Source organism: Myxocyprinus asiaticus, chromosome 40 (assembly GCF_019703515.2).
Source record: "Myxocyprinus asiaticus isolate MX2 ecotype Aquarium Trade chromosome 40, UBuf_Myxa_2, whole genome shotgun sequence".
Lineage (NCBI taxonomy): Eukaryota > Metazoa > Chordata > Actinopteri > Cypriniformes > Catostomidae > Myxocyprinus > Myxocyprinus asiaticus.
Genome location: NC_059383.1, coordinates 15,948,120 through 15,961,132, shown reverse-complemented (window position 1 = coordinate 15,961,132; position 13,013 = coordinate 15,948,120). Strand labels below are relative to the sequence as shown.

The window sequence follows — 13,013 nt, the reverse complement described above, 5'->3', positions numbered from 1 at the left end:
GTAAACACCAGGTACAAGGCATGATGTAGCAGTGTAGCTTTTGCCAATTCTACACCGCGACCTTGTCACAAATATAGCTCCGCTACTGAAAACTACTGAAGCTACTGTCTCGCTACTCAGAAATGTAGTTAAGCTAATAGCTTCGCTATTTGTAGCGAAGTTACTGCCCACCACTGGCAATGAATAGTGTCTTACTTTAAAAAAAGGACCCAAAAGTATCATAAAAGTAGTCCATGCGACTCATGCGTCATGTTCCAAGTGTTCCAAAGGCAAACGATGGTGAGAAACAACCTGAAATTGAAAAACAACAGGTGTCACTGTGGTCGAGATTCATAAACGTGTAACGATAGTGAAGAAAAATTACCTTAATTTTGGGGTTTCATACCAAAACGTGTTCTTTCTGGACTATCAGCCCGATGAGAGAAGGCACTTGCAGGATGAAGAATTTATTTCATGGATTCATGGAATCCATTTCATGGGCAGGCACGCATTCTCTCTGTATTTGTTTGTGTAGATGTTGAGGGGCATCATGTATTCATGACTATACTGAGCAAGGCCAAACAGTAAACTCATCCCCCCCCCCTCTCTCTCTCTCTCTCTCTCTCTTTGTCCTGCAGTGGTAATGTCCTATTGGAATCAGGTGAGAAGTACAGTCTGAATGAAGATGGATCTGAGTTGACCATCAAAGACATCAAGAAGGTTGATGAAGGCGAGTACAAATGCATCGCCAGGAACAAGGCTGGAGAGAGGAGTGAGGAAGTCAGCCTCAATGTGTTTGGTAAGACTCAGTCACTGTGCATAAGCTTAAAGGGATAGTAGGACCTGTAGGACTTCTGCAAAACACAAAAGGAGGAACAATTTTCTGGTTCTTCTTTTCAATTCAAAGGAAGTGAATAGGGATTCAGCACTCAAGCGTCAAAAAGTATGTAAAATTATCATGAAAGTACTCAATGTAACCCGTGTGTCATATACCAAGTCTTCTGAAAGTTTTTGATAGGTTTTGGTAAGAAACAACCCAAATTTAAGTTTTGTTTTTGTTTCATTAAAAAGCTTAACATCCATTGTGTTTTCATGAGAGTGCATGAGGGAAGCTCATTCACACTGGCTCACTTGTTCACGGATGAAAGCTTCAGTTGTTTAGCGCAACAACACACTGCGATTGAGTAAACGATGGTAGAATTTTCATTTTTGGGTGACCTTTTCCTTTAAGAATTCTTCCTTTACCTCTTCCATTACCAAGATGGTCATTGGCATGGAACTGGAAAGAAGTGTAAACATGCTAATTACTATGAAAATGTTTTCCCCATCATGCAAAAGGTTTATTCTGCCACCACTGAGATCTGATGGAAATAATCAGAGTGCTATTGCAGCCCATTGCATCCATTAAACAAGGTTCCTCTGTTGAATTATGAAATATAACAAGGTGTTGATTAAATATTGAAAGCACTACGCCACGGAGGCACTGTCTCATCTGGTTAAGCAAACAATTTTCATCTCATCAACTTAAGAGCACTGTTCGCTATTATGGCCATTGTGAAGGTGCAGTAATTGCACAAGGCTAATCAATAATTATTTTGCCTTCTGAGAGTGTTTGTAGGCTATGTATTGACGTGTGTGTGTGTGTGTGTGTGTGTGTGTCAACAGTGCAACCGAAAATCACGTTCCTTGACAACCATACGGCGACCGAGTTGGAGGAGCAGATCACTCTGACTTGTGAGGCCACAGGTGACCCCACCCCCAACATCATTTGGAGCTTCGGTCGCCGGATCTTCACCGAGAATGAGCAGGTGCTGAGATTGAGGGGTCATGGTTCAGAGGGCTGGGGGGATGATTTTGAAGGTCTACGTTTCAAAGTATGAGGCTTGATAAGACAGTTAACCTTAACAGCTGCTATGCAGGTAAAAATTAGTTGCATCTCATCTTATTGTCTTGCTTAAAGATTGTTTTAATCAATGTAGTCATTTTTGTAATCATTGTTTTACTCTGGCTTGTTCAAGATAGTCATTTATGAGTCCAAGCTGGTCTTTACCTGGTCATCAAGCTACAATTTTTCGAAAACTAGCTGTTCTGGACAGCTTGGACCAGCTAAAAAACATCTTAACACCAGCTTGGACATTAGTAACCAGCTACCATCTTACATTTACATTTACATTTATTCATTTGGCAGACACATTTATCCAAAGCGACTTACAAAAGAGGAAAACATAAGTGAATCATCTTAAGGAGACAGTGGTGTGAAAAGTGCTGTATTACAAAGTTTAACTAGCATCAGAATAGTATTCAAAACAGAATAAAGTGCAACAGGAATTTTTTTTTTTTTAATGACTGGTTATGTGACAATAAAAGTGATTTGATTTGATTTGATTTTGATTTAAGTGCTCATGGAAAAGATGTGTTTTTAGTCATTTTTTGAAGACAGAAAGTGAGTCAGCTTCACGGATGGAGTTGGGAAGGTCGTTCCACCAACATGGTATGATGAAGCTGAAAGTCCGGGAAAGTGTTTTGGCGCCTCTTTGTGTTGGTACAACAAGGCGACGTTCCTTAGCTGACCGCAGGATTCTAGTGGGCGCGTAGCTCTGCATAATTGATTTTAGGTATGCTGGAGCAGATCCAGTGACTGTTCTGTATGCTAGCATCAGAGCCTTGAATTTGATACGTGCATCAACCGGCAGCCAGCAGAGAGAGACAAGGAGTGGTGTAACATGTGCTCTCTTTGGTTCATTAAAGACCAGACGTGCTGCTGCATTCTGGATCATTTGCAGGGTCTAATTACACATGCAGAGTGGCCTGCAATGAGAGCGTTACAGTAGCCCAGTCTAGTTATGACAAGTGACTGGACAAGCAGTTGTGTGGCATGTTCAGAGAGGAAGGGTCTTATCTTCCTGATATTGTAGAGTGTAAATCTACATGATCTTGCGGTCTTTGAGATGTGGTCTGTGAAATTTAATCTGTTGTCGATGGTTACCCCTAGATTTCTGACTGATTTGGAAGGCGTTACTGTAGTTGCACCCAGCTGCATGGTGATGTTGTGTTCAACAGCAGGGTTGGCTGGAAAGACAAGGAGTTCAGTCTTGGCTGGGTTGAGTTGCAGGTGGTGCTCCTTCATCCAGGCCGAGATGTCTGCCAGGCAGGCAGAAATTCGAGCAGTCACTGTGGTGATGTTAGGCTGGAAAGACAAATAGATTTGTGTGTCATCAGCATAGCAGTGGTAAGCGAAACCATGTGCCTGAATGATGGGTGCCAGTGATGTTGTGTATATAGAGAAGTGAAGTGGCCCAAGCACTGATCCCTGAGGTACCCCAGTAAGTAGCTGATGTGGCTTGGATACCTCACCTCTCCAGGCTACATTGAAGGACCTACCTGAGAGATAGGAGTTAAACCAGTCAAGCACAGTTCCTGTGATGCCCAGCGAGGAGAGGGTAGAGAGTAAGATTTGATGGTTGACTGTGTCAAAGGCTGCAGAAAGGTCCAGCAGAATCAGAACGGATGATCTGGATTCAGCTTTCGCCCGTCTCAGCGATCTTAAAGGCATAGTTCACCCAAAAATGTCATTATTTACTCTCCCTTAAGTTGTTGAAACTGATTGGACTTGCTTTCTTCCTTGTAACACAGAATGAGGCAAAACGTTAGCCTCAGTCACCATTTACTTTAATTGTAGGGGAAAAAATGCAATGAAAGTAAATGACGACTATGGCTAACATTCTGTCTATCATACCTTTATGTGTTCCACTGAAGTAAGAAAGTCATACAGGTTTGGAACAACAGGGTGAGTAAATCACAGAATTCTTCTTTTTGGATTAATTATCCCTTTAATCTGGATTTTCCAGCAGGAAATACTAAACCATGTGCAGGACAATTCATTAGGTCAGTTATGACACCCAGCAACATATCAATAAGCCCCTTGTCAATAAACCTAGTTAGATTGGTGACCTCTCCCTCTTGTGCATGGGATGCTTGGCTCTTTAATTATGATTTGCAGCAGGACATCAATAATCCCCCTCTCAATTCATCTGGCTAGATTAATGACCTGCTACTCTTGAGCATGATGCTCGTCTCTCCCCAGTGTGTGAAATTCACCTGACAGACAGTATTTGGACTCTGTAAGCACTACTGTTCATGGGTGTGACATGCTCTACTCTATCTAAAATTATCTTTTATAACTGCTAATTCTTTCATAATTGTTTTGCATGCAGCTTTTAAGGCCTCGTATTAATTGAGAGACTACATAGAATTGTGAGTTTAAAAGAAAAAAATGTGTATAAGGAAAATATACACTTTCCCTCTTACAAGTAATAAAAAATTAAGTTTAATCTAAAATCTTGATGTTGATTTAAAAAAATACAATACAAATACAAATAATGATTCCTGCATCAACTATCCTAAAATGCACACACACAAAAAGACTTAATATCTTATGTCATTTTGCTTCTCATGCAAATGTACCTTGTTTTAAGGACAAAAACAATGATGAAGAAAATTAATTTTGCAATGTAATGTTCACTGTGCACTAATTAAACGTCATGGGATGCAGCATTTGCATTAGATGAGAGAGAACCAGAGTATTGCATGCATAAACCTATGCTAGAGACTAAAAGGCTTTTTATATCTCAGGAGCTGCAGGCTCAACAGTGCTCGGTCTCACTCCCCTCTCTGCTCTGTTGGAGTCTGCATCGCTCTGAATCAGTCAAGCACTTTTTCTAATTAACAGCCCCAAAATTCCCAGTTACCATCTATTCATATTTCATCATAGCATAGCCAATCAGAATTCATCAACAGCTGTTAAAAGCTCTTACCGCTACTCTGCCCGATGGAGAGCCCCCAACCCTGTCAAATTTATTTCCTCTTTTGCTCTCTCAGCAAAACCCAACATGTCCAGTGATCTGCCCTCTTAGCTAGGGAAATCTAAGGTAGTTGTTCGGCAAAATAAAAAAAATCTGCTAAATTTTAAACCCTTGTTTTATCACAGTGGATGATTGACAGGCAAGTAGGTGGTCCTTTGAATTTATTTGAGATGCATCCGATGAATTGGCTTTTACACTACAAATGGGATTTGGTCACATGCATTTTCAACTACCTCCAAATGTGGTTTGAGTGAATGGATAATAACACCTTTTCGACCCAGTTTACATCTGCATTTAGCGTTGTCCACTTGTGATCAGATTGCCTAAAGCAGAAATGATTACCATGTTGTGGTAAATAAATAGGGCTCTGAATTGCATCACCTACTCTATTCTACTCTGACTATCTGCATGGTTTCCTTTGCTTTGGCTTATTCTCCCCTTCAGGCATCATGGAATTATTGTGTTGTGTTTCAATGCTTTGTGGATCAGACTATGCTTTTATTCAAGCTGTACTTGGTTAGCCATCAGTTTTTCCCCTCCTGGTGGTGGTTTTGCAGGTGGGATGAGGAAAAAACACCTGAAGTTTGAAGTTTAACTGAAGTTTATGTGCCCATCTGGCTGACTGAGAAGATTATTTACGTGACAATAGCCAGACAGATTGCACCCTTCCCTGTGTTTGCTTTGTATTATCTACGGCTACGCTGGCCAATATTCATAGCTGTCAGAGAAGACTGAATATTCCAGCTGTACGATAAGGCCTTTATTGGTTTATGATGGAGTTTCTTGTTGGTCTTCAGTTCTAAAGGCTGTCCTATCAGAGTGCCTGATGAATGTCACAACCAGCTTAAAGTAGCATTATAGATACAAAATCATCTATACTGTAACAAATGCTTTGTCATATAATCGAAAAATGTGCCTAATGCGGTTTTAAAAAAAATCTAAATTAACTGGTGTTATTAAAATAAATATATTATTTAATATGACTGAATGAATCTCACTTTATATAGGTTAAACCAATGATACCAAAGTGTATTTTAAAGTGACCAAGAGTTTTTTTTAAAAAGGTGTTGTATAAATTAAACTTACTATTATCATATAAAAACAGCTTAAACCAGCCTATGGTGGTTTTCTAGTCTTAACTGGTCTTAAAATGTTTAAAACCCCTTTAAAACCAGCAAAACAGACCAGCTAACCACCTTAATATTATTATTATTATTATTATTATTATTATTATTATTATATAAATTACAGGTATTATTATTTATGTAAATTTTAAGGGCAGATCAGGTAGAAATAGTGCCATAAGTTAACAACAGTGCAGTTCTACTTTTTACAGTGTACTCAAGGGCAAAATTATTAACCGTGTTAGATTTTATAATAGTGTTAATTGGATAGAACAGGGAAATAGTGATGAGATGAGAATAATGAATTGCTATAGTGGTTAATTAGTGCCGCACTTGTCTCTCATCTTATCTTGTCACCTCCAGAGGATGTTACTTTTGTACTCCTGTTTTTATATTTAATTTCCTTCCTACATATGATTGTTACATAAGAGTTAAAGGTGTTAACACTCACAAAACCAATTTTAATCAGGTATTAGCCAAACAAGGTAAATGCAGAATGTCTTTAATAGTGATAGGCCAATATTTAACAATGTTCAGCTGATAACTCTGTACACTTGGCCAGAGATTATTTAGCAGAGATGTGTCACTTCTGTTAAAGTGAATGGGAGAAATTGGAATGCCCAATGGTCAATGGATGTAGAAAGGAAGTCTCACCTTACAGGTAAAAGAGCCAATCATCTTTTAGATACAGACATTGCCTGTCAATCAACTCAAGAACACACATTAGCTATACAAGTTGGGGAAATTTAGGTTTCTAGTGTAAACTGAGGTAAAGAAGCACAATCTATGATACCAGTGTAGTCAGATTTCACTGCTGATTTCTTGACCAACCGTTTTGGAGATTTCTGTCTTCTCCTAAGTAGATTTGAGCTGCACTTGTATGTGGCTTGTTTACATAGAAAAATAGCTCCCCGGGAGCATTCCAAAGATGGCTGCCGAGTGAACTGACTTGCTAAAAAGACTTTGACTTGGCCAATTAACAGAAGAATTGGATCTCCAATATTTTTATTTTACTTTTATTCCCTTAAGTTCCAAAGTCTAATAACCTTGTTAATGGAGATAATACAAAATTTCTGTTTCAAATATTATGGTGAATTTAAAGGGGAAAAAATTAATTTAGCATGTGTTCATTTAAATAGTATTTAGCTTTAATTCAGTTTATAAAAAAATATATAAACTATAATTAATCTGTGTTGGCGCATAAAGTATATGAAAATTCCATATCAGTCAACTACTAATCTTAAAGGAATATTCAGTGGAAGTAATTACATTATCAACAGTTTGTGGTGTGTTGTCAGTTAACATAGAAACAAATAAATCACGTTTTAATTATACCTCAGTTTGTTAAAAAAAAAAAATAATAATTTTTAGAAAAGTAAATATGCCTGAATATACTGTATATTGCCAATACACCAAACATAAAAAATTATCCATTAATGACTAACAGTAGTTACATATATCACTTACCCAGGAGTAACTCCATTGTCCAGTTGCATGTTCTGTACTGCATAAGCACAGTACTGTATGTTTAATGAGCAGTAATTTCTGGTCATACTTTGCATGGCCAGTAAAGTTCATATACACATATACCTCTAAAATACACAAATGTTCATGTTTTTTTATAAAATAACTCCCTTGGATAGGCAAAAGTGCATAAGGAAATGTCAATATGAACAGCCTGTAATCACACCATGGTGTTTAGTTGGTTAGCTGGTGTATTAATACAGATTTGATGAGTCAGGAGCATGTCTGCAGTTCCCTTAAATCGTCCATCCCTTCTATGTGCTTGGTATTCCCCACCAAATATTTCCAGTGTATGAACTAGTCTGAAATTCACATAAACCTCAAAGTAGAAAAGTGTTTCTACCAAGTGAGCAATATCTAAGCCAGGCTTGTCAAGTCTCTAAGTAACTGCATTATGGAAGAGATCCGCTCTCTGTCTGCTCTCTGTTCTGCCTGTTAGGCTGGAAGAGATAGCCATGCTTTTTGCATGAGAGTTGACAGAGGCAATGTGTTCTGACATCAGGGACATGGTGGAAAGCTATAGTTAATGGCCATAGTTACGCATTGTAAGGCCTATTTCACACAGCATGCGTAAGCAGCGCTTATTTATTTTAGCGGCCTAATTAACAGATTACAGTATTCACACAGCCCGCCTTAGCAGCACATGCATAGTTGTAAGTTTCACCACCTAGTTTTGTTTGTTTTTCACTCAGGGGAATATTGTAAAAGTTCCAGCAAGAAGGAAGCGGGGAGCGGGGTGGCAGTCCAGGTAGGATAGCATTTATTCAAGCGTTTTCAGCTTCACAAACAAGGCACAGGCTTTTCAGCTTCACAAACACCGAACAGGCTTTTCAGCTTCACTAATAAAGATACAGCTTCACAAATAAAGAAGTGGTTTTTCAGCTTCACGCAACTGTCTCTCACTGGCGTTCTTGGTGGCCTTTTCAAGCCCATCTCCGTCATCACTGTAACAAGACACAGGTGTTATGTATCATTAATCACCAGGTGATGACCCTTACCACTTCCTCTCTCCCCAGCGACAGACACATGACCGCGTCCCGCTCCACATACCCCCATCCTGCCCGACTCAGGCCCGGGCAACGTCCAGCCTGCTAACTCCCCCCCCATTCCTGGAGAGGAATTCAGCCACAACCATCTGTGGCCCCAGACTGTGGACCATCTTAAATTTGAAGGGCTGAAGCGCCAAGTACCAACGAGTGATCCGCGCATTGGTATCCTTCATGCGGTGGAGCCACTTAAGCAGGGCATGATCTGAGTGGAGGATGAAGGCCCGCCCCAGCAGGTAGTAGCAGAGGGTTAGGACCGCTCACTTGATGCCAAGGCACTCTTTCTCGATGGTGCTGTACTTAGTCTCTCTCAAAGAGAGCTTATGACTAATGTACAGCACAGGGTGCTCCACACCCTCCACCCCCAACCCCCTCTCTGATGCATCTATCTGTAAAATAAAGGGGAGAGAGAAGTTAGGAGCATGTAAAATCGGCCCGCCACAGAGTGCAGATTTCACTCTCGTGAAAGCCTGTTGGCATGCCTCCGTCCACTGCACCGGATCTGGTGCCCCCTTTTTAGTGAGATCAGTCAAGGGGCTGGTGACATCAGAAAAATTAGGAACAAACCTTCTGTAATAGCCAGCCAGCACCATGAACTGCCTCACCTCCTTTTTGGACTTGGGACGTGGGCAGGCCGCTATCGCTGCAGTCTTATCAATTTGGGGATGTACCTGCCCATGATCCAAGTGGAAGCCCAGATACCGTACTTCCACCTGCCCAATTGCACACTTTTTCGGGTTTGCCGTGAGCCCCGCCTGCCTCAGCGACCTCAGAACGGCTCTCAGATACTGCATATGCCTCTGCCAATCATTACTGTATATAATGATATCATCCAAGTAGGCAGCAGCATACACAGCGTTTCGGTGGAGGATCTTATCCATTAGGCGCCAGAACATGGCGGGAGCCCCGAACAAACCAAATGGAAGAGTGATGAATTGGTGTAATCCGAACGGTGTGGAAAAGGCAGTTTTTTTCTTGGGATAATGGAGTTAAGAGGATCTGCCAATATCCCTTAGTTAAATCCATTGTCGAATAAAATTGAGCGACACCCAACCGAACGAGTAGATTGGGGCATTGGGTATGCGTCAGATTTAGACACCGCATTGACTTTCCGGTAATCAACACAGAACCGGACTGACCTGTCCCTCTCAGGTACAAGAACAACCGGGCTCGCCCAATCGCTGTGTGATTCTTCTATTACCCCCATCTCGAGCATTGCCTCTAATTCGTCCCGAATCACCTTTTTCTTGTGTTCAGGTACGCGGTATGGCCGACTACGCACTACCACTCCTGGTGGGGTCTCGATATGGTGTTGTATGAGGTTAGTCCGACTGGGAAGAAGAGAGAACGCGTCCACAAACTCTTTTTGCAACCTGGCCACATCCGTGAGCTGGGATGGCGAGAGGTGGTCTCCACAAGGGACCGGGGTGAATGGATTGGCTTTGAACTTCACCTCTGGCCCGAACTTCATAATCGAGGTCCCCAACTCTCTGTGTAACCTCAAAGGGTCCTTGCCAATTGGCGAGTAATTTTGAGCTCTATGTGGGGAGTAATACAAGTACTTTGTCTCCCAGTGCAAATTCCCATAGCTGGGCAACCCTATTATACAGCCGGCATTGTGTCTCTTGAGCTCGGAGCAAATTCTGTTGTGACAACTGACCCAGTGTGTGTAGCTTTGCTCGAAGATCAAGGACATATTGAGTTTCATTTTTGCTCTGAGAAGGTCCCTCCTCCCATGCTTCCCTTATGATCTCAAGCACCGCGCGGGGCCTGCGTCCATACAGGAGCTCGAAGGGGGACTGCAAATAATACGGGGTCTAGCCACTTGTCCCAATTTCTAGCGTCCTCGTGTACGAATTTATGAATCATGTTTTTTAGGGTGCGATTAAATCGTTCCACCAGCCCGTCAGTTTGTGGGTGATAAACGCTGGTGCGAATTTATTTAATCCCCAGCAATTCAGAAAGTTTGCGTAGTGTGCGTGACATAAACGTAGTGCCCCGGTTGGTGAGGATTTCCTTCGGAATCCCCACCTGGGAGATAATTTTGAAAGTGCCTCCGCAACACTGCATGCTGAGATGTTGCGCAGGGGCACTACTTCCGGATATCGCGTTGCGTAATCCACCAGGACTAATACAAACCAATATCCACGTACTGACCATTCTAATGGCACGTTGAGGTCCATGCCAATTCTTTCGAAGGGGACCTCGATTAGCTGTAATGGGTGCAATGGCGCTCATGGGGTGGTCTGTGGATTCACCAGCTGACATTTGCAGCATGCTACACACCATCTGCGCACATCCCCACAAATGCCCAGCCAATAAAAGTGGGCCATTAAACGGTGTAGTGTTCTCTCTTGCTCTAAATAACCCACCATAGGATTGTGATGAGCCGCCTGGAAAAGTGTTTCCCGACGGCTCTTCGGGACTAATAACTGGGTTGTATTTTAATGGGTCCGAGTGTCCTGCATCACTTGATACAACGTGTACCTATTAATTGAGAAACACGGATATGTGAGAGCGACGTCAGGCTGGAGCTGCTGGCCATTGATTACTCTCACTTGGTCAAAGGCATGCCTAAGGGTTTCGTCATACGACTGCTCTAGAGGGAAGTCCCCCTCTGGGAATTCCCTAAGGGCGGGAATGCCGGAGGATTCCCCCCCTTCATCATTCTGATGCTGAGCAAACGCGGACGGCCCCGGCTCCGCCTCCCCATCCATCGCGTCACACATCACACACCGTGTTTTTGGTTTGCAGGACCCATCCACACACAATGCTTTTAATAATCTTTTAAACCCATTGGTTCCCGTGAATCAGCTGCCTCCACTCTGCTTTACTCCCCGAAATTGAATAATGGTTGTCACTATGGGGTATTCGTGAATGTTCCCATGCACACACCTCACCAACACCTTGTGATCTGTACCCAGAGCCCCGTCATGAACCAAGCAATGGTGGATTGAGGTTTGGTTGCAACCCAAATCCACCAGAGCTTGGTATGTATGCCCCTTAACCTTACCAGTATGCGATATGTCCCAGCTCGATCGGGGGCGGCCTGTGGTGTTTAGGGAACCCGAATCCACATCCCAACTTCCATTGACCAGACACCGATCCTGGATGTGTCCCGGTTCCCCGCAACTCCAACAGACCAGCCCAGGCTCCCCAGCTGCACCCATGGTGGCGGAGACATCACCGACGGAGAGGGGTAGGGGAGGGGGTCAGCGCGTAGTGCAGCCCGCGGGAGCGGGGCGCCGGTTTGCGCCGTTTCCAGGGACAGGAACAGGATGGGAGGGTGGAGAGGGAGGGTCAAGAGGGGGATTAATAGAGGACAGCATCACATGGGGCGATGGCACTGGACCCATTCCGCAGATTTCCTGGGCAGTCGAACGGTCATCTGCTCCAGCACCATCAGCTCTATTATGGTGCTAGCCACGCCCTTCCTCGGCTAGCACCCATTTTCGGCAGGCGTCCCAGAGCTGTTGGGCAAATGCAAACAGGCGGCCGACTTCACTCAGCGTGAGGGAGTGGAACCCGTTGCAGGACAGCGGTTTTCAGTTTCACATAGTCCAAGCAGTTCTCAGCTAGTAGTTGTTGCGCTGCGAGTTGGGCCTCCCCAGACAGCAGCGTTAGAAAGTGGAGGGCCCACTGAGCTTGAGGCCAGTCGGAGGTGGTGGCTGAGTGTCCAAAGAGGCCCAGGAATGCCTCCGGGTCGCCCTGAGGGCCCACCTTCATCAGGAGGAGGTGCGGCTTCTTCGCTGCCTCCGGGGACATGGCGGAGGATCCGCCTGGAGCTAGCCAGCTCCATTGAGCCTGCCGATCCTCGGCCTGGGCCTGGAGGAGCTCCTGGAAATGTCTCTCCTGGACGAGCAGGGCTTGGTGATGGGTCTCCTGGATGCTAGCCAGGGCACGGATGACTTCGCCCAGCGGTGAGGTGTCCATGGTGACCAGTCTTCCTTCGATTCCCGGGTTGTGGCACCAGTGTAAAAGTTCCAGCAAGAAGGAAGCGGGGAGCGGGGTGGCAGTCCAGGTAGGATAGCTTTTATTCAAGCGTTTTCAGCTTCACAAACAAGGCACAGGCTTTTCAGTTTCACAAACAGCGAACAGCCTTTTCAGCTTCACTAATAAAGATACAGCTTCACAAATAAAGAAGTGGTTTTTCAGCTTCACGCAACTCTCTCTCTCTCTCACTGGCGTTCTCGGCGGCCTTTTCAAGCCCATCTCCATCGTCACTGTAACGAGACACAGGTGTTACGTATCATTAATCACCAGGTGATGGCCCTTACCGCTTCCTCTCTCCCCAGCAACAGACACATGACCACATCCCGCTCCACAAATATATATTAAAAATGCACTATAAATGTATTTATCAATATATACAATATTTAAATTAAGCTGTTTATAGCTATAGATTGGGGTTTTGGTTGATTACCATTTGGATGTAAATGTTGTAACCATTCTCATGTAAATTAAATTAGAAATACTTT

The 13,013-nt window shown here is 43.3% G+C and overlaps 1 protein-coding gene across 10 annotated transcripts in view; it reads left to right on the top strand.

Annotated features, from left to right (window-relative positions):
- LOC127431364 (neural cell adhesion molecule 1-like) overlaps nt 1–13,013 on the top strand; it is a 310,957-nt gene that overhangs the window by 223,794 nt on the left and 74,150 nt on the right. For all 10 annotated transcript variants that reach the window (XM_051681784.1, XM_051681782.1, XM_051681785.1 and 7 more), the window contains exons 7-8: nt 618–778; nt 1,645–1,787. In XM_051681784.1, the coding sequence (XP_051537744.1) occupies nt 618–778; nt 1,645–1,787 (304 nt within the window). The remainder of the gene's footprint in view (nt 1–617; nt 779–1,644; nt 1,788–13,013) is intronic.